This window comes from Brassica napus, chromosome A8, assembly GCF_020379485.1.
Source record: "Brassica napus cultivar Da-Ae chromosome A8, Da-Ae, whole genome shotgun sequence".
NCBI classification, from domain to species: domain Eukaryota; kingdom Viridiplantae; phylum Streptophyta; class Magnoliopsida; order Brassicales; family Brassicaceae; genus Brassica; species Brassica napus.
In genome coordinates, this window is record NC_063441.1 from 15,170,190 (window position 1) to 15,191,649 (window position 21,460).

At 33.8% G+C, this 21,460-nt stretch overlaps 5 protein-coding genes across 8 annotated transcripts; 2 read left to right on the forward strand and 3 right to left on the reverse strand.

Annotated features, from left to right (window-relative positions):
• Positions 1-6,986: 6,986 nt before the first annotated feature.
• LOC106361188 (protein PHOSPHATE STARVATION RESPONSE 1-like) lies at positions 6,987-9,841 on the forward strand. 4 transcript variants are annotated; one of them, XM_013800901.3, is made up of 8 exons: positions 6,987-7,305; positions 7,792-8,305; positions 8,369-8,561; positions 8,642-8,718; positions 8,806-8,848; positions 8,931-8,988; positions 9,055-9,124; positions 9,226-9,841. In XM_013800901.3, exons 2-8 carry the CDS (start codon positions 7,799-7,801, stop codon positions 9,460-9,462), a joined length of 1,185 nt encoding a protein of 394 aa, XP_013656355.2. In that variant the 5' UTR covers positions 6,987-7,305; positions 7,792-7,798; the 3' UTR covers positions 9,463-9,841. The 4 variants fall into 4 exon arrangements, with proteins under 4 accessions (XP_013656355.2, XP_013656356.2, XP_048593671.1 ...); XM_013800902.3 differs by having other exon boundaries at positions 8,375-8,561; XM_048737714.1 differs by having other exon boundaries at positions 8,642-8,848.
• Positions 9,607-10,957, reverse strand: LOC106358998 (probable methyltransferase TCM_000336). Its single transcript, XM_048737716.1, has 2 exons — positions 10,675-10,957; positions 9,607-10,591 (listed from the first exon to the last, which is right to left on the reverse strand). Exons 1-2 carry the CDS (start codon positions 10,822-10,824, stop codon positions 10,250-10,252), a joined length of 492 nt encoding a protein of 163 aa, XP_048593673.1. The 5' UTR covers positions 10,825-10,957; the 3' UTR covers positions 9,607-10,249.
• Positions 10,958-11,090: 133 nt separating this feature from the next.
• Positions 11,091-11,646, reverse strand: LOC125576948 (probable methyltransferase TCM_000336). The gene is made up of 2 exons (XM_048737499.1): positions 11,590-11,646; positions 11,091-11,507 (listed from the first exon to the last, which is right to left on the reverse strand). The coding sequence occupies exons 1-2, from the start codon at positions 11,644-11,646 to the stop codon at positions 11,091-11,093; spliced, it is 474 nt and encodes a 157-aa protein (XP_048593456.1).
• Positions 11,647-12,858: 1,212 nt separating this feature from the next.
• Positions 12,859-16,396, reverse strand: LOC106361189 (protein NPGR2-like). The gene is made up of 4 exons (XM_048737717.1): positions 15,949-16,396; positions 15,457-15,709; positions 15,122-15,386; positions 12,859-14,681 (listed from the first exon to the last, which is right to left on the reverse strand). Exons 2-4 carry the CDS (start codon positions 15,631-15,633, stop codon positions 13,027-13,029), a joined length of 2,097 nt encoding a protein of 698 aa, XP_048593674.1. The 5' UTR covers positions 15,634-15,709; positions 15,949-16,396; the 3' UTR covers positions 12,859-13,026.
• Positions 16,397-18,229: 1,833 nt separating this feature from the next.
• LOC106361191 (thioredoxin-like fold domain-containing protein MRL7, chloroplastic) lies at positions 18,230-20,050 on the forward strand. Its single transcript, XM_013800904.3, has 4 exons — positions 18,230-18,987; positions 19,201-19,285; positions 19,433-19,544; positions 19,636-20,050. The coding sequence occupies exons 1-4, from the start codon at positions 18,311-18,313 to the stop codon at positions 19,737-19,739; spliced, it is 978 nt and encodes a 325-aa protein (XP_013656358.2). The 5' UTR covers positions 18,230-18,310; the 3' UTR covers positions 19,740-20,050.
• Positions 20,051-21,460: the final 1,410 nt, after the last annotated feature.

Below are 21,460 nucleotides of genomic sequence, written 5' to 3' on the forward strand. Positions count from 1 at the left end.
AACTATATTGTAAGCGATAAATTAACGTAGTCACAAAAAATTAATAACCGTGACAACTGGCGCAACCGTAGGTTTTTCATGTGGCAACCCACGTCGGCTTTACTAGGATTTTGGGTTCAACATATAATTAATCTAACAACTTCCAACATTCAAATGGTATATTTAATAGTATTTGTTGAGTAAAAAACCTTGAAACTAGGTACCGCCCAATAGATAGATAAACCAATAAACTCAGATTTCAAGGATTTGTGGTCCCGGGTTTTATTATATTTAGCTATAATAAACCAGAAATTTGTTAAACCCAGAGCTGGACCAAAGATTTTTTTTTTTTGAGAACTAGAGCTGGACCAAAGTCATTAGTTATCTAATAATTAGACGATACGTTTGATTCATCTCTTGAAATTTGAGTTTATTGGTTTATAACCAAAGTCATTAGTTATTACTTCATTTGTTTTTATTTAATTCAATAATGGATTCAAGAGATGAATCAAACGTATCGTCTAATTATTAGATACCTTCTCATATGAAAAATGCAAAACATTAAGTTTTTGTACTTGCAAATGTTAGTTTATATCTTTAATGAAATTGTTATAGATTTTTTCTATTTTACACCAGAAAACGAAGATATAGCAACATTTTGGGTTAGTATCGGTTTTATATGGGTTGTCTAGCGGTAAATGAATTTGGATGAACGAATCGATTCTGGTTCCAAATAACCATACATCACTAAACACACGGAGATATATGTATTTAATTTCTATTGCAATTAACCGGATTTTTTTGGCGCTGGTAAGTAAACAAGTTTCCAAGAGATTAGTCGGTTGAGTTTCGGACCGGACATTCCTGATTATTCAAAAAGAATAATATATAAGGGTTTTTATTTATTTACCTTCCTGTATGTTAATTACGCAGCGACTTTTTATTATGGAGAGGTATTTCATATAATATCGCAAAACTAGTATAATTTTTTGGTCGAACCAAGAAAGATAAGAACGTAGTTTGATTATGTATTTGTATAAGAGATTATTTAAAATAACGAAACATGTGGTTAGACTTAATGAGACGTGGTGGATCGTGATTAACTTCAGGTCCATGGAACTGATGGAAGAGTTTTCTTGCATGGTACATGACTTATAGCCACATGCTGCGCACATATATACATTATGCGCTCATATTTATATTTATGAAATATGATATAAAATAATGTGGTCATATGGGTATCAACCATGTTCTTTAACTCCTACATTATGGTAACCAACTAATGAATTTGAAATCGTTTCTAATTTACTAGATATATTTAGTAATTTAGTCATCACTAGGAGTAGGAGTTAATACAGTTTCTCAAAACCTGTAAGTTTTTTATTTTTTGACATGTTAGAATATTTTTAACTACATAAACTTGACAACCAATTGATTAATTATTGAAACCAGTACGAATGTATATCGTTGAGTTTAAGCAGGTTGAATAATTATTCAAGGTTTATATCACTTGGTCGGACCAGCCGCCATTCATCCCATATTCCCTATGAAATACACACAAGGATTTTTTTAAAGTTTAGTATATTATACAAAAATGAGAGACTTGTCATCATTCACAATGATTTTTTATGAAGATATTATTCCGGCTCTAGAAATAATTACTAAGAAAGGAATATTCTTATACATTATGCATTGGTTTTATAATTGTTCAAGAACATACGTTTAACTAATTAACAAGAGTGGACGAACATGGAGGAGCTAAAATGAAAACTCTTTAAAATTAAGGAACTATTTAGTGAATCGAGATGAAGTTTAACTTGGAGTGTCAAAGAAATTGTCGACGTCCAAAGAGATATAATGCATGAACATTCGTGAAGAGCCACGTCCTTTCACTATTCGATCAACCTTTCAGATGCTGTAGGGACATTTGTAATCCTCGTTTTATCAGTTTTGTATTAGGAAAAAAATAAATTGGTTTGTGGCTTTAATAAAACTAATGTGTCACATGCATATTCTTCGTCGTTCGTATACTATACGTCCCGCACATAACGTAAGGAGTTTATCAGTAGAGTAGAGACCGTCCATAGCTAAAAAAATATAATATTAAATCATTCTATAAAACCGAAGGTCAGTTAAAGTCCATTTGACTATTATCCCCATAACTAACAGTTCGACATGTGAAAACGTACTTTCCATAAATAGAAACTTAAGTTACAACATTTACTTTGTTTTTCCTGTTTTTAAATGTGTTATTCAAGTCATAAGAGCAAAGTGAAAGATATATAATAATAATCCCCTATACTATATTTGCGAAGTGATTTCGCTACATGTACTCTCTACAATCAATTTCACAAAATAAATATGACATGACTACTGAAATTGATAACATGGTTTCCGAAAAAATATGACATGAATAATTTCATTTAATGTTGATTTATATTTTTGGCAAACTTATTAGAATATGGTAATAATTCATATATTACATTTAATATTGATATTTCTTTTTAGTAAAATTTTTTAAAATATGGTAATAGCTCGTACATCATCTATAAAATAAATATATTCATATATAACATTTCAAATTTCAAAATATTATTATTTTTGTATAATTATACACTTTGTATTACTAAAGCTTTCAAAAATCTCCTAGACTATATTTGCGAAGTCATTTTCCCACATGTCCTCTCTATAATCAATTTCACAAAACAAATATGAAATGGCTACTGAAATTGATGACATGACTTCCGAAAAAATATGACATGAATAATTTCATTTAACGTTGATTTATATTTTTGGTAAACTTATTAGAATATGGTAATAATTCATATATTACATTTAGGAGGTGTTATTGGTTTATATATTTTGATTGATTTAGAAATCCATATAGTATTTATAAATCCAAGTAAAATATACAAATCCAGAGGTTTTTTCTCGTATTTGAGTCTTTGTATTTTTAACAGAAAAATCCAAGCAAATCTATTATAAAATCAAATATATTAGTAAATCCGTGCGATTGAATAACACTTGATTTGATATAGAATTTATGAATCATTAAACCAATAACACATGATTTTAATACAAATTCGAAAATCATCGAACCACTAACACTAGATTTAGTTCAGATTTTCAAATCCATAAAAATACAACAACCAATAACCCCTACTTATATTGATATTTCTTTTTGGTAAATTATACAATTTGTATTACTAAATTTATTACCATATTTATTTTTTTTTACAATTTTTGGTAAACGTTTAAATATGAACCCCTGATCATTATTAAATGTAAACGTAAATATCTACAATTGGTAAACATAATATATAAAATTTTGAACCCGAGATCATTATGTATAATTATACAATTTTTAATACTAAAGCTTTCAAAAAATTCTACAATTTTGAAAAAAATTAAAATATCTAATCGTAAGATTTATATACCTACAAATTTTATAAATATTGTTTAGGCTAAATTTTTGATAATTATACAATGTTATATCATTTTTATTAGTTTTATACAAATTGATTTAATATATATCAAATCTATATTAAATATTAGTAAGAAAATAGTAAAATCTATAATATTTAATAAAATTTATTTTTAAATATAAGTTAGATTTAAAAAATTCCTTACTGCACATGGTGCAGGAAAACACTTAGTAATAATCAAACACCATGTACTTTTGGTATATGACTTGTGATATGAATCATGCATGAATTCATGCTGCAAACATATAGTTTCAAATATTTTTTTGAATCTCTGTGAAAATTAAGGCATGCATAAGAACTTGTAGTAGCCATAATAGAAATAGTCCGACCTATGATTGTATTATTGTTGTATAGTCCATTTTTCTTATTTCTTAGCTCCCACAACGTTGTAGTTTTGACTCTCAATTATATTCAATGATTCATGTTTCAGTATGTATATATTCATAGTATAGATGATAAACTAAACAACAGAAGCTTAAAGTCAACTATATTTTATTCATCTTAATTCATTCCTTACACCTGTTGTTAATTGAACCCAACATATTTTCAGAAATTTTAAATATCTCATTAAACAATGCAGACGACTTTTAAAATAAACTGATATTTGTTATATTAGTCGAGCGGGAGAAGAATGGTCCCCTCTTTTTAGCAATGATAATTGATTATCGATAAAGAAAAACCAAAAAATGTAAACTTGAAATGTATCTCGACCACGAGGGAGATGGTGTTGAACCATACATATACCATATTGCAAGAAAAAAAATTACAATGTCTTTTATATGGTCCATTAGAAAGCTCAATATGGTCCTCCGATATCCAAGTCGACTGATCCTAATAAGAAATGCATATATATATATATATATGCCTGTTTCATTTTATACGAGACAATTATCAGCTCAAATTCAAAATACTTGTTTATATTTTTAGGCTTTACATAATTTGTTTAAATTATATCATAAGAAATCAACAAGTGCTGACAAAAAAACAAAAAAAAATCAACAAGTGGTTTGAAAGAAGCATATATGCATATATGTACGATTACTTCTAACTTTTTTGAACATCATATGTAACATTACCTCTAAATTTTTAGTAGAGCTATATTGAATTTCGGTAACAAAATAAGTTTTAGAGGTAATATTACATATTGTCACAAAAGAAAAACTGTGTATATGCATAGAGCTTAGATATTGATAAAAAGTTCAGATAAAGATATATCCATCAACAATATATTAAAATCTATATGCCAGTACTATAGCTTTTTAATGATACTATATGGTTATAAAAATATTAAGGACTAGGTATGTTCTCCCGTGCTCATGCACGGATATAATATTTATCTATACTATTATTTGAAAAGTGAATTTGATAATTTGTCATGTTCTCCATATTTTAGGCAATTTTGCTTATTTTTAATGTTTTAATAAGTTTTACCTAAGTAATTGATTTATTATTAGTTTTTAGCTGAATCACTAATTTATTAAATTAAAAATTTTCGTAATGAATTTTATATATAATTAAAAACGAATTTTGATTTAATAATATTAAATTTATATGTTATATTAAATATATAGTTAATTTTATTATTTTTCATATTTTATTAGGTTTTAAGCTTTTATATATGTCATTGATTTATTATTATTTTTAACTGAGTATTTATTAATTTTCACAAAACCCGTAATGAATTATAATGAAACACGGATTTTATTTTAATAATATTAAATTTATATTTATATTAAATAATTAATTATAAACTAATATAATAAAATTGTGAACATATATTTTAAAAATTAAGAGAATTCTTATATATATTGTATTGCTATCTGAAAACACTATTCTTTATTATAAAGTTAAAATTAAGATATAAAACAATTTATAATTGAATATTAGTCAAAAAAAAATATTCATATAAAGATATTTTCTAACTAATTTTAATGTATGAGTGTTTTAAAACCCTTAACACAATAATAAGTATATACTTTGATGAACGTGTTTTTGATATATATTAATAATTCGATATTTGATTTAACTATTTGAAATCATAAATAATAACTTAACTTGTGACTGAGATTAAAACAAATTTTCTTTTAATTGCTTTTACTTAAAACCAGTTTAAGTTTAATCCGTGAAACATTATGGCTTCAGTTCGTGCCACTAGAAGAATGAAGAAAAATGAACAAAATGGAAAATAAAATTTCATTTGAGGAATTGAAAAAATAAAAAAATATAAATTTTGTTCAATTTTTTTCTTATCAAAATTGCATAGAGAACTTTTTCTTTATAAATTCATTCCTCCATAGGGAGTTTAGAGGAAAAAAATGGAATCTACCTTTCAATAATTTGACTAAAATTTCAATATAATTGGTATAAATTTTGAGAAACAAAGAATTCACCATAATTTTTTTCTTTCAACATGGTCACCAATTAGAGTTTTATCATACTGATTTTTTGATTAAGAAGACATAAATTAATAAGTATTCGTAAGATGATTATGTCCGTATGTGCAGACAAAACACCTAGTAAATAAATATATCGTAATTGATAGAATTTTTACTTTTATCCGAACTAGATTTATATACTCGAATATGTTAGCTCTTTTTTAGATTAATATCCAAAACGATATAAAATGTATAAGATATTTTGAAGTTGTCTAAAATATTTAAAAATATATACAAATAGTCAAAAGTAAATATCTAAAATAGCTAAAAATACTTGTAACAGCAAAAATACTTAAAATATCTATTGATTCTCCATCTAAATATTCAAGCCAAACCAATGTTTATGTTAAGTTTAGGTATTTTGACATACATTATTCAAATTTATATGTTATATATTGTTTTTATTTTCAGATTTTGAGAAATTTAAACCATAAATTAATTAAAAAAAAAATTAAAAATCATTTAAAAGGGTTATTAGAACCCGAACCAAACCCGAACCAAAATGTCTAAATACCCAAATTGAGCTAAAATCTTTAACTTCGAAAACTCAAAACCCAAATAGATCCGAAGCGAACATGAATGAGTACCCGAACGCCTACCCTTACAAAATAACCTAAAAGTCAAATTAGGGGGGGGGGGGGGTAATTATTTCCCCGCAACGGCTATGAAACAAAGTAATATGAAACAAATTAGGAAGATACAAAAAACACATCAACGCATTTTCTTATAGTTTTTTCATCAAAATATTGTGGGGTGGTTTGGGTCTGTTTGGGTTCTTTTTTCCAACCCTAGTTCTTTCATTTGATACTTTCATCATATCAGTTACGGGCTTTAAATTATAGGCCCATATTTATTAGGCATAACAGTAATATGTATGCTATTGAGAAAAAAAAAGATTGAGTTAGGGCCTAAAACTGGGTTGAGATTATAAACAAGATGGAGTCGAGCTAATGATAACATCTCTATTCTTACTGGACAACGAAATACGAGTTATTTAGCAAAAAGATCAACAGAGACAACTTTGGGCCTAAGTAGCTTAATGGGCTTATAAGCGAACGAAAGGCCACAGATATCAGAAAAATAATTAAAAAAAACACCGAAAAAGACCAAGCCTAACTCTTAATGATTCCTCTTATCCAATAAACAGTCTCCAAGTGTGAATTTTAGTTGGTTCCAACAAGCGAAATAACCTCACGCGCTGTGACACACCGCGCGTAAGTGCACGACGACTGATCCATCCCCTTGTCAAGACAGCCACCACCTCCGAAATTACAAAAAAGAGGTCCACCGTCGTCGTCGCTTGCGGACCAGACGATTTCTCCGATGATAATATTCTTCAACGGTTTAATCATCGCCTAGATTCGAATTCGTTCGTCTCCGACGAGATCCCCATGAGTCGCTGCTAGGTGAGAATTTTCGATTCGTTTCGTTTCGTAATCATACATACATACAGGGAGAGAGATTGTTTATATCTTCGTTATGTTGGGCTTTCTCGAGATTCACGATTGGGTTTTTTACCTTTCCAGAGAAGTTGATGTTTGGTTGTTGGATAATGTGTTTTTGCTTTTGTTCGATGCTTGTGTTGTCCTTTATTACAATTAAGATTTGTTTTTTATGTTTCAGCTGAGTTTCTCATATTTTCTCGCTAAAAGACTGCTAATTTATTACAATGAGACAGGGACCTCGAACTCATGCTGTTTGTTTGCTTTCTGTCTCCTTTTCTTGAGATTTTTTCGGACAGCTTCTGTGTTACATTGAGTTTTTTATAAGTTTGGTGTTTACTATTTAACAGCTTCTTTTGTGTTACACTGAGTTTTTACAGATTCTGACAACTTCAGTTTCAAGTATGGAGAGTTCATTTGTGTATTTTTGTTTTGTTTTGTTTTGGTCAGGACAACAATGGAGGCTCGTCCGGTTCAGAGATCAGGTTCTAGGGAGCTCAGTAACCTCGCTCGCACTTCTTCAATCCCATCTACACCAAACCCTTCTTCAGCACCAGAAGCTGCTTTCATGAGACCAGACCACAAGCCATTAGGACAACAAACCTATCACTTGCTTTCTTCCAGTAACGGTGGATCAGTTGGACACATATGCTCTTCCTCATCATCTGGTTTCTCAACCAATCTCCACTACTCATCTATGGAGAAACACTACGCAGCAGCGTCGAGCAACGATGATAGTTCTTGGTGCAATGGAGGGTTTCTTGATTTCCCTGAAGACCACCAGGCCGTTCATAACAACAGCCAGATTGAGGACGGTTGCATTGGCATCGGCGGGGCGTTTGATGACATTCAAAAACCAAACGATTGGCAATGGGCTGACCACTTGATCACCGACGAAGATCCTTTACTATCTACTAACTGGAACGATCTCTTGATTGACACCAGTTCCAATTCAGACACAAAGGTTTGTTAAAGTTCCTACTCCAGAGTCTATACTTTGATTCCCTAATTGAACACTTGTTTCTAGGACCAGAAGTCTCTGCAAACCATCCCACCACAACCCCAGACTGTTCAGCAGCAGCCTTCTCCGTCTGTGTCTGTGGAGCTGCGACCCGTCAGCACAACATCTTCAAACAGTAATAACAAGGCACGTATGCGTTGGACGCCAGAGCTTCACGAGGCTTTTGTTGAGGCTGTCAACAGTCTTGGTGGCAGTGACAGTGAGCATTTGTTTCTCTTTGCTTTCCATAAACTTTTTTATGGAAAGATAATAATCTTTTTATCTTCTGGTTACACACAGGAGCAACTCCTAAGGGTGTGCTGAAGAAAATGAAAGTTGAAGGGTTGACTATATATCATGTCAAAAGCCATTTGCAGGTTCTTTTAGTTTTCTCCTCTTTGCTACAAATGCATACAATTTTGTCTTATTTAATGAAAGATTGTGTTTGCTTTATGAAACTGCAGAAATATAGGACGGCTATATATAGGCCAGAACCATCAGAAAGTGGTAGCTACCGAAGTCTTTACTCTCTTTATTCCGTTGATGATTATTTTTTTCATGAAAATCAATTTATTTTTGAGCGTTACAGGCTCGCCAGAGAAGAAGTTGACACCGCTTGAACATATAACAGCTCTTGACTTGAAAGGGTAAGAAACATAACAAGTTCTGCACCATGTTTAACAGATTCTCGCTGACCATAATTTATACTACAGTGGGATAGGGATTACAGAGGCTCTGCGACTTCAGATGGAAGTACAGAAGCAACTCCATGAGCAGCTCGAGGTATGTCTTATCTATATTCAAAAAGACATTGCTTATAGCTTTGTTCTGAAGATTGAGTTTGGATTAGAATGTTTTTTTTTTTTTTTTTGCGTTTGCTGTAGATACAAAGAAACTTGCAACTCCGGATAGAAGAACAAGGCAAGTACCTGCAAATGATGTTCGAGAAACAAAACTCTGGTCTCGGCAAAGGGACAGCGTTGACATCTGATTCACCATCCAAATCTGAACAAGAAGACAACAAGAAGACCGCTGATTCAGAGGAGCTCGCACCAGAAGAGACCAGGAAATGCCAAGAGCCAGAATCTCCACAGCCAAAGCGAGTCAAAACCGACAATTGAAAGCATCTATCTACATCTACTAGGAACTGGTGTTTTGCTGGATCGTTTCGTAGTTCCGGAGTTTTAACAGTTATAGAGAGAGCGAGAGAGAGAAAGAAAGAGAGCTCTCTTATATTGAGGGTTTTCAGGACTTCCTTCTGTCTCTACTGTTTCAACTATTTTTCTGATGGAAGACTCTCTCAACTCTGCTGTGTAGACAAAGAAGAAACCAAAAACAAAAATAAGAGTTGGTTGAGAGAATCTTCATCATTTGAATGTAATCTAAATGCTGTAACTCGTCGTTAGTTTACAGATACAGATTCTGTGTTTTAATACTTTTTTTTGAATATGTAACCCTCAGTTTGTTTTCTTCTATTATGAATGTTATTTGTCTTGTCATATATAACCTGACAAAAACCTATTGAGTTTCTTTCAACTCTGGATAATTGATCAATTATTTGATTAATAAGAATACCAAAGCAAAAAAAAATATGTTTCTGAGCACATCAAAAGATTCAAAACTCAAAAGCAAACATTAGAGATGTCAAATGTCAAACGGTTTTGGTTTGACTATAGAGGATAACTAGTTTATTACGGTGCCGCTTAGGTGAAGTCTCAATTGTGAATATCCCCTTGGTTAATCAAATTTAATCAAATATACAATACATGGAAAATGCTACATCAAGTAGAAATGAAAAATGATTTAATCAAATTTATTTGCTTGATATGTTTCCTTGATACTCTGGTTTTATTATCGTATATTCAATATTTGTCACACACACATAGAGATAGGTTTCATTTCTATGTTTCAGAGCTTCCTTTTTAGAACAACAACAAATGTAATGGGTCTTATGTCTTCCTTAGCCAACTCCTCGTCAATCAGTCTAGCATATGTATCAAACATCTTGTCCAATATCGCTTCTCCGAAGTGTTGAGCAAGCATTGACCCTTGAGACGCTCTTACCGTCTTTGCAAACACCAGACCGGCACTGATACCATCCTCCTTGCCCCACTTATTGGCTACTTCAATCATCTCTAGCTTCTCTAATTCAAAGGACCCTTCTTTGTTCACTTCACCTTCTATCTCAGCAGCACTTGGTGCGTAAAAGTGATTCTCGTAAGAATCGAGCTTCTCCTGCTCAGTTTCTCCCTACAGTTAAAACGGAAACGAATTTACACTGTAAATAAATATCCATTTTTGTGACATCAGCTTATTATATATATAATATATACTTGTGCGACAAGATCCGCTATGGATCTTGCGAGGAGTTCGCAGAAGAAAGAGTTTCTTCTGCCAACAGGATTAGGACCTTCTCTTCCAAGTAGTATGAGCACCATTCTGCCTGTAGAAACCACCTCTTTTGATCGAAACCTGAGGAACATGGAGAAATCTTCCTTGAACTGACTGCAGTAAGCTTTGGAAACAGCTTCAGGGCTCCAGGAGCAGATGTTAATACAACCTTTGTTTATGGACTTGCCTTGATCGTCATACAAACCTGGAGGAACCTGAAATTAAAAAAAAAAAAAATAAATAAATAAATACCCAGTATGTATTAATGTAAATCTGTATACTTACACTTGAAAGTATATATCTTGAATTACAATTATTATAGATTTTTTTTAAAAAATTATTATATATATATGTATGTTCACCTTGGAAAGCCAGTGCAAGCTAAAAGAGGAATAGATAAAATGGATGGTTTTTTCAGGAAAAGCCTTCCATAGAATGATCCAGGGTTGGCTGCAATGAAAACTGAAGGGCAATCACCATAGTTGGTATCTCTCTTGAGCTCTGTGTGAAAGTCAGGCAAGGACTTGAATATAGAGTTGAAGTCATTGCTAGGGAGATCGTTAAGGAAGATGCTGAATTCGGGCAAAGGCTGGTTTGGGATCTCAAGGTGGTGAGCAAACTTGACGGCTTTGATGATGTCTCTAATGGTGGAAAGAGTGTTTGGTCCTGAAGAACATCCCAGGTCAGCTATTTTTAAACTCTTGGGTCTTGTCTCTTTGTAGAGTTGTTGCACTGTTTCTAATGTTATGTGTTTTGTCTTATCAGATGCTTTCTTCTGCAAATATCAAAACAACAACAAAAAAAGTAATTACAATTCAAGATTTTATATGAGCGAAGATATTTGAAATATCAAGAACCTGTACGGAAGAGTTTCTGGCATAGTCTGTCATGCGAAACTCTCTTTCTATATCCATCACAGTGACGAAAGAAACTATTTCTTGGGTTAGGCTTTGTTCTTTTGGTGTTAGAATTTGCTTCTTAAAAGGCGTATAATTTGGCCTGTCACCTCTTGCAATGTATATAAGAATCAAATAATACCGCCAGTTCGATTGGCACTAGGAAAAACTATTTTGCAAACTAGAAGAGACTATTTAAAATGATCGGGTTTCTGGCAAAAAAGGTGAAATCACTCCCCTCATTATCATCACCAGTGCTTTAAAAGCACAGACATTATTGTTTTACCAAATTTAAGTTAATAAAAATTTCAATATTTAATTTTTGTGTTTGCTTATATTTATATTTGTAAACTGGTTTAGTTTTTTTTTTGGTGATAAAATGTTTATTTTTGTTTAAGTTAAAATTTTGGGTTTTAAAATTATAATAAGCTCAGTATATATTTTTCGTTTTAAACTAAAACATAGCTAAATTTATGTATATTTTAAAAATAATTACGTATTTAATTAGTTATTTAAATAAGAAAAATTAAAAATATTTATAAGATTTTTTATAGTAAAATAGTAAATATCCAAAAATTAATATTTAATTTAATAACAAATAATTTCATTTGTAACATATCTATATAGATGATTTCGTTTTTTTTGCTACAAATTCAGACTTGGTGAAGATAAAAAAAATCGTGTAAATTGCAATTGAACTAATGTTCATAGAATTTACTAAAAGGAAAAAAGTTTAATCAAATATGTTAGTTGATGATGGAGTGTTTGCTCTCACATGCCTTAGTGATAATGATTTCTGATTTGTTATTGTAAAATTATATTTTCTGCAATTTTAAAGTTTTAATACTCCAAAACTATCGAAATAGAGTAAACAAAACAAAATTAGACAAACATCATCATTATTCAATCTTGAAAGAACTATACAACAAGCAAATGAGATTTAGTTTAAAAAAAAACTAATACAACATCCAACAATTAAAAAGATTAACTTCGTATTGTATTTCTGTTGATCAGAAAAAACCCCTTCATATTTGTATCTAATTTAATAACTTAAAATTAAGTTAAAAAACTAACACACTAAAATCTAAATATGTTGAGTATATTTATTAATCCACACAAAGAGCGGATTCTCACCTAGTTCTCTTTATAAATACTTTCGTAAACTCTTATAAATGATATTTTATTCTTTATACCCAAATTTAATATATTTTTAGAATATGAAACCCTCAGTTTGTTTACTCCCAAAGTTCTCTGTTATGAATGTTATCTGTCTTTTACAATATAACCTGACAAAAAACTGTTGAGTTTATTACAACTCTGTATAACAGAATATAAACTTCACATCAGATGAGATACCCACACATACATGCATCTATTAAAACAAAACACAACAAAGGATCATCTGAATGGCTCCACTGGCATTGTTTCCTCCAGTGTAACGGCAGCCTGAAAACACTCCACAGCTTCTTGCATAGACGAGACAGATCCTTCAGCTTTAAACATCTTTCCAAGAATATACCAAGCCGTATGGTTCAGCCTATCAATCCTAAGAGCCTCCATTAAAAAGCTTCTTACAACTGATCCGTTCCCAAGCTCCATTAGAATCTCAGCCTTGGATACTAGGCTCGGGACGTGCACTGGATCGATGTCCAGAGCAGTTGTGAACGCCTCCATCGCTTCTTCTAGCTGGCCTTGTCTCTTGTACAGTACACCTTCAGTGTGGTATCTTGCAGGAGAGTAAGGACCGATGAGTCTTGATCTCGAGAGACATGTCTCCGCGTCACGCCACTGCGAGAGGTTTATATAGATATGAGCAAGATCATGCCACGTCCCAAGCTCCAGACTCCTCAACCCCTCTACATCATATCCCTCCTTTGGCATCTTCTTTACAGAACTGAAGCTTTTGCTTTGAACTTGAAGGAGTGCTAGAAGCTGTGTGTAACTCTCAATCCCATCCTTCACTTCTCCTTTAGCTACACGAAGCTTTGCCTTCAAACGCAACAGCTTCCCTTGCTCCCACCTCCCCGTCTCGTTAAGCGCTGCATCCACAATAGTCTCCGCGTCTTGAAACCGCTTATGCGCAGATAAAACCCGAGCTAGAAGCAGCCATACTTCAAGATCAGATTCTGCTCCAAGCTTCAACGCGTGCTTAGCGTACGCTAATGCTGAATCAAGCTTCCTCTCCTCTGCCTTCTCCAACGCGAGACGGTGCAGGACTCTGGGGTCTGTCATATCCGCAGACTCCAGCGCCTGCATCCCTTCAGATAGCCTAGCTACACGCTCGGTCTCAGTAGCCGATGCTCTCGAGCTTTCAGTGAGTGCAACGCCTAAAACTAAACGCGCTGCACTATCTAACTGAACGCACTCGTTACCTAAGCTTCCCATAGCTCTCCTCGCATAGTCTATGCCTTCCTCAGCGAGACCAGACCTCTCACCACATATCTTAGAAGCCATCAGCAAACCCGATACCCGGTTTGGATCCTCCAGCTTCCTCAGTAAACCGAGCGCTACAAGATCTTCTCCTGCACCGTGGTAACACAAAGACAACGTATAATAAAGCTCCCTCTGGTCTAATATCTCAGGTCTAAGCTTTTCAAGTTGCTTAGCCAGAGCGGTTAGATCTCCTGCAACCGTAAGAGCGAAGGTGAGATGGTCCAAGATGGCTGCATCCCACGAGATTCTCTTCTGGTTAACTTTCCTGAGAAGTAACAAGAGAAGAAGGATAGCTTCCTCCACATTGTTCCTAGGAATGAAAGCTCCTTCAGTCTGAGAGCGCAGGTTGGGCGGGACTGCTTCTTTGCCGGAGTAGAGAAGAAACACTGCGTACTCTTTCTGTATCCTCGCTCTGGTGTCAGGATCAAGCTTCCAGTGATTGAGAAGCGCTCTTCTGAAAGATAAGATAGCATCACGCGGCGAGTCAGCTAGTTTCCATAGCTGAGGAAGCAGCTCAACTGCTTTTGTCAGCGTCTCCTTCAACTTAATGTCACCTATTACATTTTCTAGTAAAGAAGCCTCCACTATATCAAGAATGACTTTGCAAGACTGCGCAGCTTCTGCAAGAAGAATCAATTTGTTTAGCCAACAACTACAGAAACATAAGAAAACACTTATGTTCTAAAAATCGGTCATAGCCGAAATGATTTTCTTATAATCCGATTTATGTGACTCAAATTGATTTAAATGGTTCTAAATCGGTTAAAAAAATAATTTCTATTCGTTTAAATTAATCTAAATTGGTCTAAAACTTTTAAATCAAGCAATAATGTTAGTTTAATCCACAAATTTGTCTGTTTTTTTTTGTATATCTAATTTTTATAATTCAACACAATAATTTTATAACTAAACTTAAAAACTAATTTATTTAATATAAATGTAAATTATATAAAAATAAATCGGTAGCTCGTTAAGAATAATTCGGCCAGTCTATAGTCCTCTATTAAGAGCCTTGCTACCTACTAGCGAGTTTTTGAACATTGATAAAGATTGTGACTACCTTGGAACCTTGCAAGACGCTGGAGAGACTTGGCTTTGAGGAAAATAGCATCAAAGAGCAAATAAACAGTATGTTTAGACATGGGAGGAGGAGGAGGAGCAAAGCTGGTTTTGGAGCGTCTTCTATGTTTTGGTTCTTGTCTAACAGTTAAAGCGGTTTTCATCTTTATTGTGATCCCATTGATATCAATCCGTTCAAAGACTCGCAATGCCGCCTCTATGTTCCCTTTCTGATACTCAATCCTCCCCAAAAACGCACTCGCTTCCTGAAACAACAACAACACAATGATACGCAGCTGTTCTTTGAGAGGTCAGGGGTGATGAAGAAAACCGAACCTCGTGGTTTAAAGAACTAGTCTCACGCAGAGATAACTCTAGTTCGTCAAAGTTCACATTATCAAGCTTGTCAGCAGCTGAAGCTGATAAAGCTGAGTTTACAGCAAGGTCTGGTGGTTGATTGTTGTCTTGCTTCTCTATAAGTCTCATTTGTTCACCAGAACACAAACACTTCATCCTGATGTTACTTAAATTCTGTCTTAGTATATGCTTAAATGCAACTTCTCGGACCTAACCTCGCTGTTCTTCTTAGCTTCTCAAACAAGTTAGATGATTAAGAACACGTGTTAGAACATAACAGAAACATGAAATAAGACATCCACATTAATGTAATACGGTTCTAACTCAGTTCAGTACCGAAAAGCTCGAAACTTTATAACGAAAATTGAGATAATATAATTGAAGATAAAGCTCTGAATCAAATCGAATTGCATATAGAATTGAAGTTATGAAGACGATGAAGAAGGCAGAGAGAGGGAGAAAAGAACACACCTTTGATTTTCCGGGAAAGAAGAAGAATCCGAGATAATAAGGAAGATGACAGACATGGTGGCCTCGAGATTCTTCAGACTTGTTCAGATTCGAAGCAATCAAGGGAAGCAATTGAAAATGAAAAAAAAAAAAACTGATCTTTTTTACTTTGTCTCTGCCTTTTGCTTTGTTGCTTTCTGCATTGATGTGAGTGAGAGTCTCTGCCTCTTTGTTTGTTGTTTCCTCAGTAATAATAAAATTAAAAACAAAATATAAAAAGGAGACGGCGTGAGGAAGGAGAATGGGTGCAGTGCAGGAGGAGGGGAATAAAAACAGCAGATGGAATGATCCAAAGCTTTGGACTTTGTACCACGAGATGAGACATGTGTTACTTATTGTATTACTGCCTTTTTGTATTTCTTTCCTTTCTTTATTATTATTTCCTTCCTTTTTGGACTATATTATTATCTCCTTCCTTTTTCTGTTTATTACTTACCTTTTCTTTTTTTCCTTTTCTTCTCCTTAAAAATGTCTCTCACTCTCACATGTTCACTTTTTGGGTTTTTTTTCATTAACTATTTTAATATTTCTTTCTATTTAATTATGGGCCACCAAAATATTAAATATCAAATTAATATTTTCAATGATGGAGCAAAGAAAATGTTGAAATAGCAATAAGAAAATAAATTTGATGAATCATGGGTAACTAAACACATACATTCAGTATAGTGTTTTCCGTTTTACTAGTCTAATAGTCTACTATTAGCATTATAGATTTTTAATCACGTAGATTCTTTTCATGTTCTTAGAACTTTAATGTGTGGAGGGTTCTAATCGAGGGGGTGTTCGTGTTAACGTAGATCGTTAAGTGAAAATAGTTGGACACAAAATGCGTTTATGTTTTTGAAAGAAATTAAGCTAGCGATATCCTGAAAGGATTACAAATTTGCAACTCAATCTATGGTTATTGGCTAATCCCATCATGCATGCACTAAGAATTATTCAATCTTTGACATTCTGAACGTAATATATAGTAGCCATGACGATATATCTGCAGGCCAACAATTGAAACATCACAAATGATTGTGAAGAGTTTCTCTATGGGTAGATTCGTTACAAACAACCACAACTACTTTTATTGATGTGTGACATAAACGTTTAAGCTATGAAACAACATTGTTAGTTTACAAAAAAAAGAAACAACATTGTTTTAGCAAAAAGAAAAAAGAAAAAAAGAAACAACATTGTAAAAAAAGAAGTTGTTCTTTTTGGTTTACGGTTCCGAGCAATGGCATCACTATCTTGTTTCCTGACCGGTCCAATACGTTTATGAAGTCAAGACTGTCATGATACCAAACATAAGTAATCCACTTTGATGAGATGTATTATAATTTGCTCGAAACAAGAGATTGAAAAGAAGAAGAAAATAACAATACCTCAAACTAATACAGTAGTCTTTAACGATTTATCAGTTTTGAGGTCATCCGAATATCTTCCCCAAAGATAACCTAATAACTTTATAACAAACACAACACAGAACGCCGAGCCGAAGACAATGGATAGCAAACCGAACTTGTCCATATCGTCTTCAATTCGTACCCTTATGGCAAGTTATTTTTATCTCTATAATCATGTTAGTTTCATTCTTTTTGCACACAAATTATATATATATACCACATTGTCAAGCTTCATTTAACATTTTGAGGTAAAGACAATAAAATGTAAGTTTTACATTTTTCCGGGTCTTATGTAAAGATTACTTCTTTAACTAAATGGAAATATGTACTTGTTCACAAAGAAAAAAAAAAGGAAGAGGTAAAATCTAGACGCTGGCACATTGGATAATCGTACCATACTTGATATATGTAATGTTTACATTTTTCTTAAGAGAGAACAAAATACCTGCATGACTATCAAGTGGTAGGTGAGTCTTGTGAATGTCTACAACATTTTTTTCAGGGTTTAAGCCTCCATTGAAACAAAATCTCAGTTATGTGAGAAGTTTATGTTTGAATTTCGGTCTTTGATATTAGTCGGAAGACATTTCAGTGTGGTAACCAGTTCATTATGTAGTATTTAGTGTGTTTTTTTTTCGAAGCCAGCCAAATCAACTTATAGGACATCAAAAAACAGACAAAAAATCCATATGGTAGTTTTCTAGCAAAAGATCAAAACGTCAATTATAATTTAATGGTGCTTGTTTTGTATTACTTGCTTTCATTGTTTCAGTTTTGTGTCAGTGGGCTTTGATTTGGATCTGTTCTAAAGTATTCGTCGTAGTTGATAGAGTCGAAACGAAGTCGTTTAATCATGTTATCTCTTCCCTAAAAACAGATTCAAAACTCAAATTAAACAAAACATTTCAGCAAATCGACGGAGAGAGATGAATCTTCCAGTGGTAGCTTGCTTCGCGCCAAGAACTCCGATGCTTCACACCGGCTTGAATTATAGATTTTCCGACACGAACCGCAGTTCAACACTGTTTTTCACGGCGAGGATACCATCACGAAACTTGAAACCTCTCGCTGCTCTCTCGTCTGATTCCGCACCGGACCCTGAATCCAATCTCAAACCGAAGAAGGAAGCTACGGAGAGCGAGAACTTTCCGACGAAGGTCCCGCGTAAACCGAAGCGCGGGCGACGGAGCGAAGCGGACGCCGTGGAGGATTTCGTGAGAAGCTCCCTCGAGAAGACGTTCTCCACCATACGAGAGCAGAATCCGGAAGTGTTCGAGAACAAGGAGAAGGCGAGTTTCATCAAGGACAGAGCTGATCAAAGCGACGACGAAGACGATGATGAAAGCGAAGGAGAAGGAGAGATGGTGGTGGAAGAGGAAGATCCAGATTGGCCTGTGGATACGGATGTTGGGTGGGGAATCAAAGCTTCGGAGTACTTCGATACGCATCCCATCAAGAACGTGGTGGGAGAAGACGGGACTGTGATTGATTGGGAAGGCGAGATTGATGATAGTTGGGTTAAAGAGATCAATTGTTTGGAGTGGGAAAGCTTTGCTTTTCATCCTAGCCCTCTCGTCGTCCTCGTATTCGAGCGGTACATGAGGTGAAAAGCTTGTTCCTTCTTTGACGCATTTTCGCGAACACCTTGTGTGCATAAGAGAAAAGTATTAAAACTGTGAAAAGCTTTTGTCTTTTTCCGTTTTTGAGATTTTCATTGCGTATGGAACGGACCCTTTACGTATAAGAGTCCGTAATCGTCAAACTGTAATGAAAAGGAATCATTTTTATGAGGAACATTGTTGCTTGGCGTTTACAGGGCTAGTGATAACTGGAAGACGTTGAAGGAGCTTGAGAAAGCCATCAAGGTGTATTGGGATGCAAAAGATCGATTACCTCCACGGGTATGTCACAAGCCTTCTCTATATTCTGCAGTTTATCGCTATAACTAGCACATTTTACCCTCATTGTCTCTCTCCTGATGTGATAACAAGTTATTGATATAAGTCTTTGCTCTCTGTTAACAAGGATCACAATGTTTGATGAAACAGGCGGTTAAGATTGACTTGAACATCGAGACAGATTTGGCTTATGCTCTAAAAGCCAAGGAGTGTCCGCAGATTCTGTTTTTACGGGGAAACCGGATTGTGTACAGGGAGAAAGGTGATATGATGTGTTGCTAGTTGATGTTTTCTGTCTTTGCAATGATTATGAGGTGTGGATCATCAACATACAGTGTTAAACTTTGATGCAGACTTTCGTACGGCGGATGAATTGGTTCAGATGATTGCACATTTCTACTATAAAGCAAAGAGACCTTCGTGGATAGACAAGGCTAACGTAACCCCGTACTGCTAGTTTGCAATGTGAACGAGTAGAGTACTAAAAGGTCAGCGTAGGCAAAAGATGTTTGAGACTTAGCATATGCTATGTTCGGAAGAAGAGATCAAGCAGGAGTTACTCGACCTATTATTTGTTAGCTTATGGAAATAGCAGGTGTCTGGTGCAGAGGTAAAGTTTTAGTCTTTGTGATAAAAATCACAAGTTTTTGTTGAACTGTGTTACCAAAGTCGTCTCTGTTATTCTAGAGGGCTTATAAGCTTGAACATATTTGTTTATTGTTTGTTATATGTAATTTAAAATTCCCAAGTAATGGGGTTTTTACTGTCTATCTTTCTGTTTTTAGTGCTCCTATCCTGTAACCTTTGACATGTATGAGAGTGATTTGAATCCAATGGTCTTTGTTATCAAGATGAAAATTCCCAAGAGCCAAAATCTTCAAGAAGAAACTATAAACAAAGTTTGAAACATCAAGCTTTTTTATAATAGTTCTTTTTTGGCACTATACATAAAGCAAAGAGGCCTTCGAGGAAACATCAAACTTCAAGATGATTGCGCTATGTTACTATATATAAAGCAAAGAGGCCTTCGAGGAAACATCAAACTTCAAGATGATTGCGCTATGTTACTATATATAAAGCAAAAAGAGGCCTTCGAGGATCAACAATGCCTACGTAAAAACCAGTTTTGTAACTTTATATAACGTGAACGAGTACCTAACTGGTCTGTATATAAGGAGTTATTCGATCTCTTACTTCAACTTTTTATGTTACTAGGTTATGAAATCAAGAGGGCCAAAGGTTTGGACATATATTGCCGCTAAAGAGGTAAATTTGGTTTAAGAAGTTAGAGGTTAACGCTTTTTATTGACATGGATGAAAGATTTTGACACGAAGTTGATGAATTCATATTGGATTACAAAGTGGTATGTTTATAGAGAGTCTATATAACCAAAAGCTCCGGACATATATATACATATTTGCTTGTAATGATTGTCAAGTTGTTGCATGTTCGATGCAATAAAGAACTCCCAAGTATTGGTTTTTGATCTAACATAGACTTAAGTGAACGAATAATCTGAAACCGATCTCTAGCTTTTGTTTTTCTTCAAGATCATACTTCCTAAGAGAATCACAACCGATATGTAGTGCTTTGCGCTTCTCCTATAGCTAGGGTTTCAACGCGGATTTAAAGAAATAAAACCAATATATTATTTTATAAAACACATCATAAAACAGAGAATTATTAAAACGCTAAAAAGAAGAAGAAGAAGAAGCACGCAAGAAATAATCAACAGATCATATGCTAGACTTCTTTTGTATCTTCAAACTCATTGTCTCGGTAACTCTGAACCCTAAAACAAAAAGAAAAAGGTGTGATTAATTGATTTATAGAGATATTATATTTGATACGTATTAGCCTTTATCAAAAGAAACCTAATATATTACCTTAAACCTGCGAAGTTGTGGCCACATTACCATTCGACGTCGTCTTTTTTCCTAGACGCTTTAGAATGCTTTGGTAGAAGCATGCTAAAACAGCCAACGCGATGACGATGATGACGATGGCGACGGCTTTGGCATATTGACCAGGACTACTCATATTGTTCCTTGCAATTTGTTTAGTGAATGCCTTGAACAGAGAACTGATTTTATGTTACGTATTCTTTGTCTACAATTATATACCAGAGATTGACCCCGCGATTTTTACATTTTTTTACATTAATATTTCTTTTTCTT

Coding starts and splice junctions, on each gene's coding strand:
- LOC106361188 (XM_048737714.1), top strand. CDS start 7,799: ATGGAGGCTCGTCCGGTTCAGAGATCAGGTTCTAGGGAGCTCAGTAAC. Junction 8,562..8,641: donor CAGTCTTGGTGGCAGTGACA/GTGAGCATTTGT, acceptor GGTTACACACAG/GAGCAACTCCTAAGGGTGTG. Junction 8,989..9,054: donor ACAGCTCTTGACTTGAAAGG/GTAAGAAACATA, acceptor TTTATACTACAG/TGGGATAGGGATTACAGAGG.
- LOC106358998 (XM_048737716.1), bottom strand. CDS start 10,824: ATGTTCCTCAGGTTTCGATCAAAAGAGGTGGTTTCTACAGGCAGAATG. Junction 10,592..10,674: donor TAGCGGATCTTGTCGCACAA/GTATATATTATA, acceptor TTTTAACTGTAG/GGAGAAACTGAGCAGGAGAA.
- LOC125576948 (XM_048737499.1), bottom strand. CDS start 11,646: ATGGATATAGAAAGAGAGTTTCGCATGACAGACTATGCCAGAAACTCT. Junction 11,508..11,589: donor CCAGAAACTCTTCCGTACAG/GTTCTTGATATT, acceptor TGATATTTGCAG/AAGAAAGCATCTGATAAGAC.
- LOC106361189 (XM_048737717.1), bottom strand. CDS start 15,633: ATGAAGTGTTTGTGTTCTGGTGAACAAATGAGACTTATAGAGAAGCAA. Junction 15,387..15,456: donor CTAGTTCTTTAAACCACGAG/GTTCGGTTTTCT, acceptor TTGTTGTTTCAG/GAAGCGAGTGCGTTTTTGGG. Junction 14,682..15,121: donor GCGTCTTGCAAGGTTCCAAG/GTAGTCACAATC, acceptor TTCTTCTTGCAG/AAGCTGCGCAGTCTTGCAAA.
- LOC106361191 (XM_013800904.3), top strand. CDS start 18,311: ATGAATCTTCCAGTGGTAGCTTGCTTCGCGCCAAGAACTCCGATGCTT. Junction 18,988..19,200: donor GTATTCGAGCGGTACATGAG/GTGAAAAGCTTG, acceptor TGGCGTTTACAG/GGCTAGTGATAACTGGAAGA. Junction 19,545..19,635: donor GATTGTGTACAGGGAGAAAG/GTGATATGATGT, acceptor ACTTTGATGCAG/ACTTTCGTACGGCGGATGAA.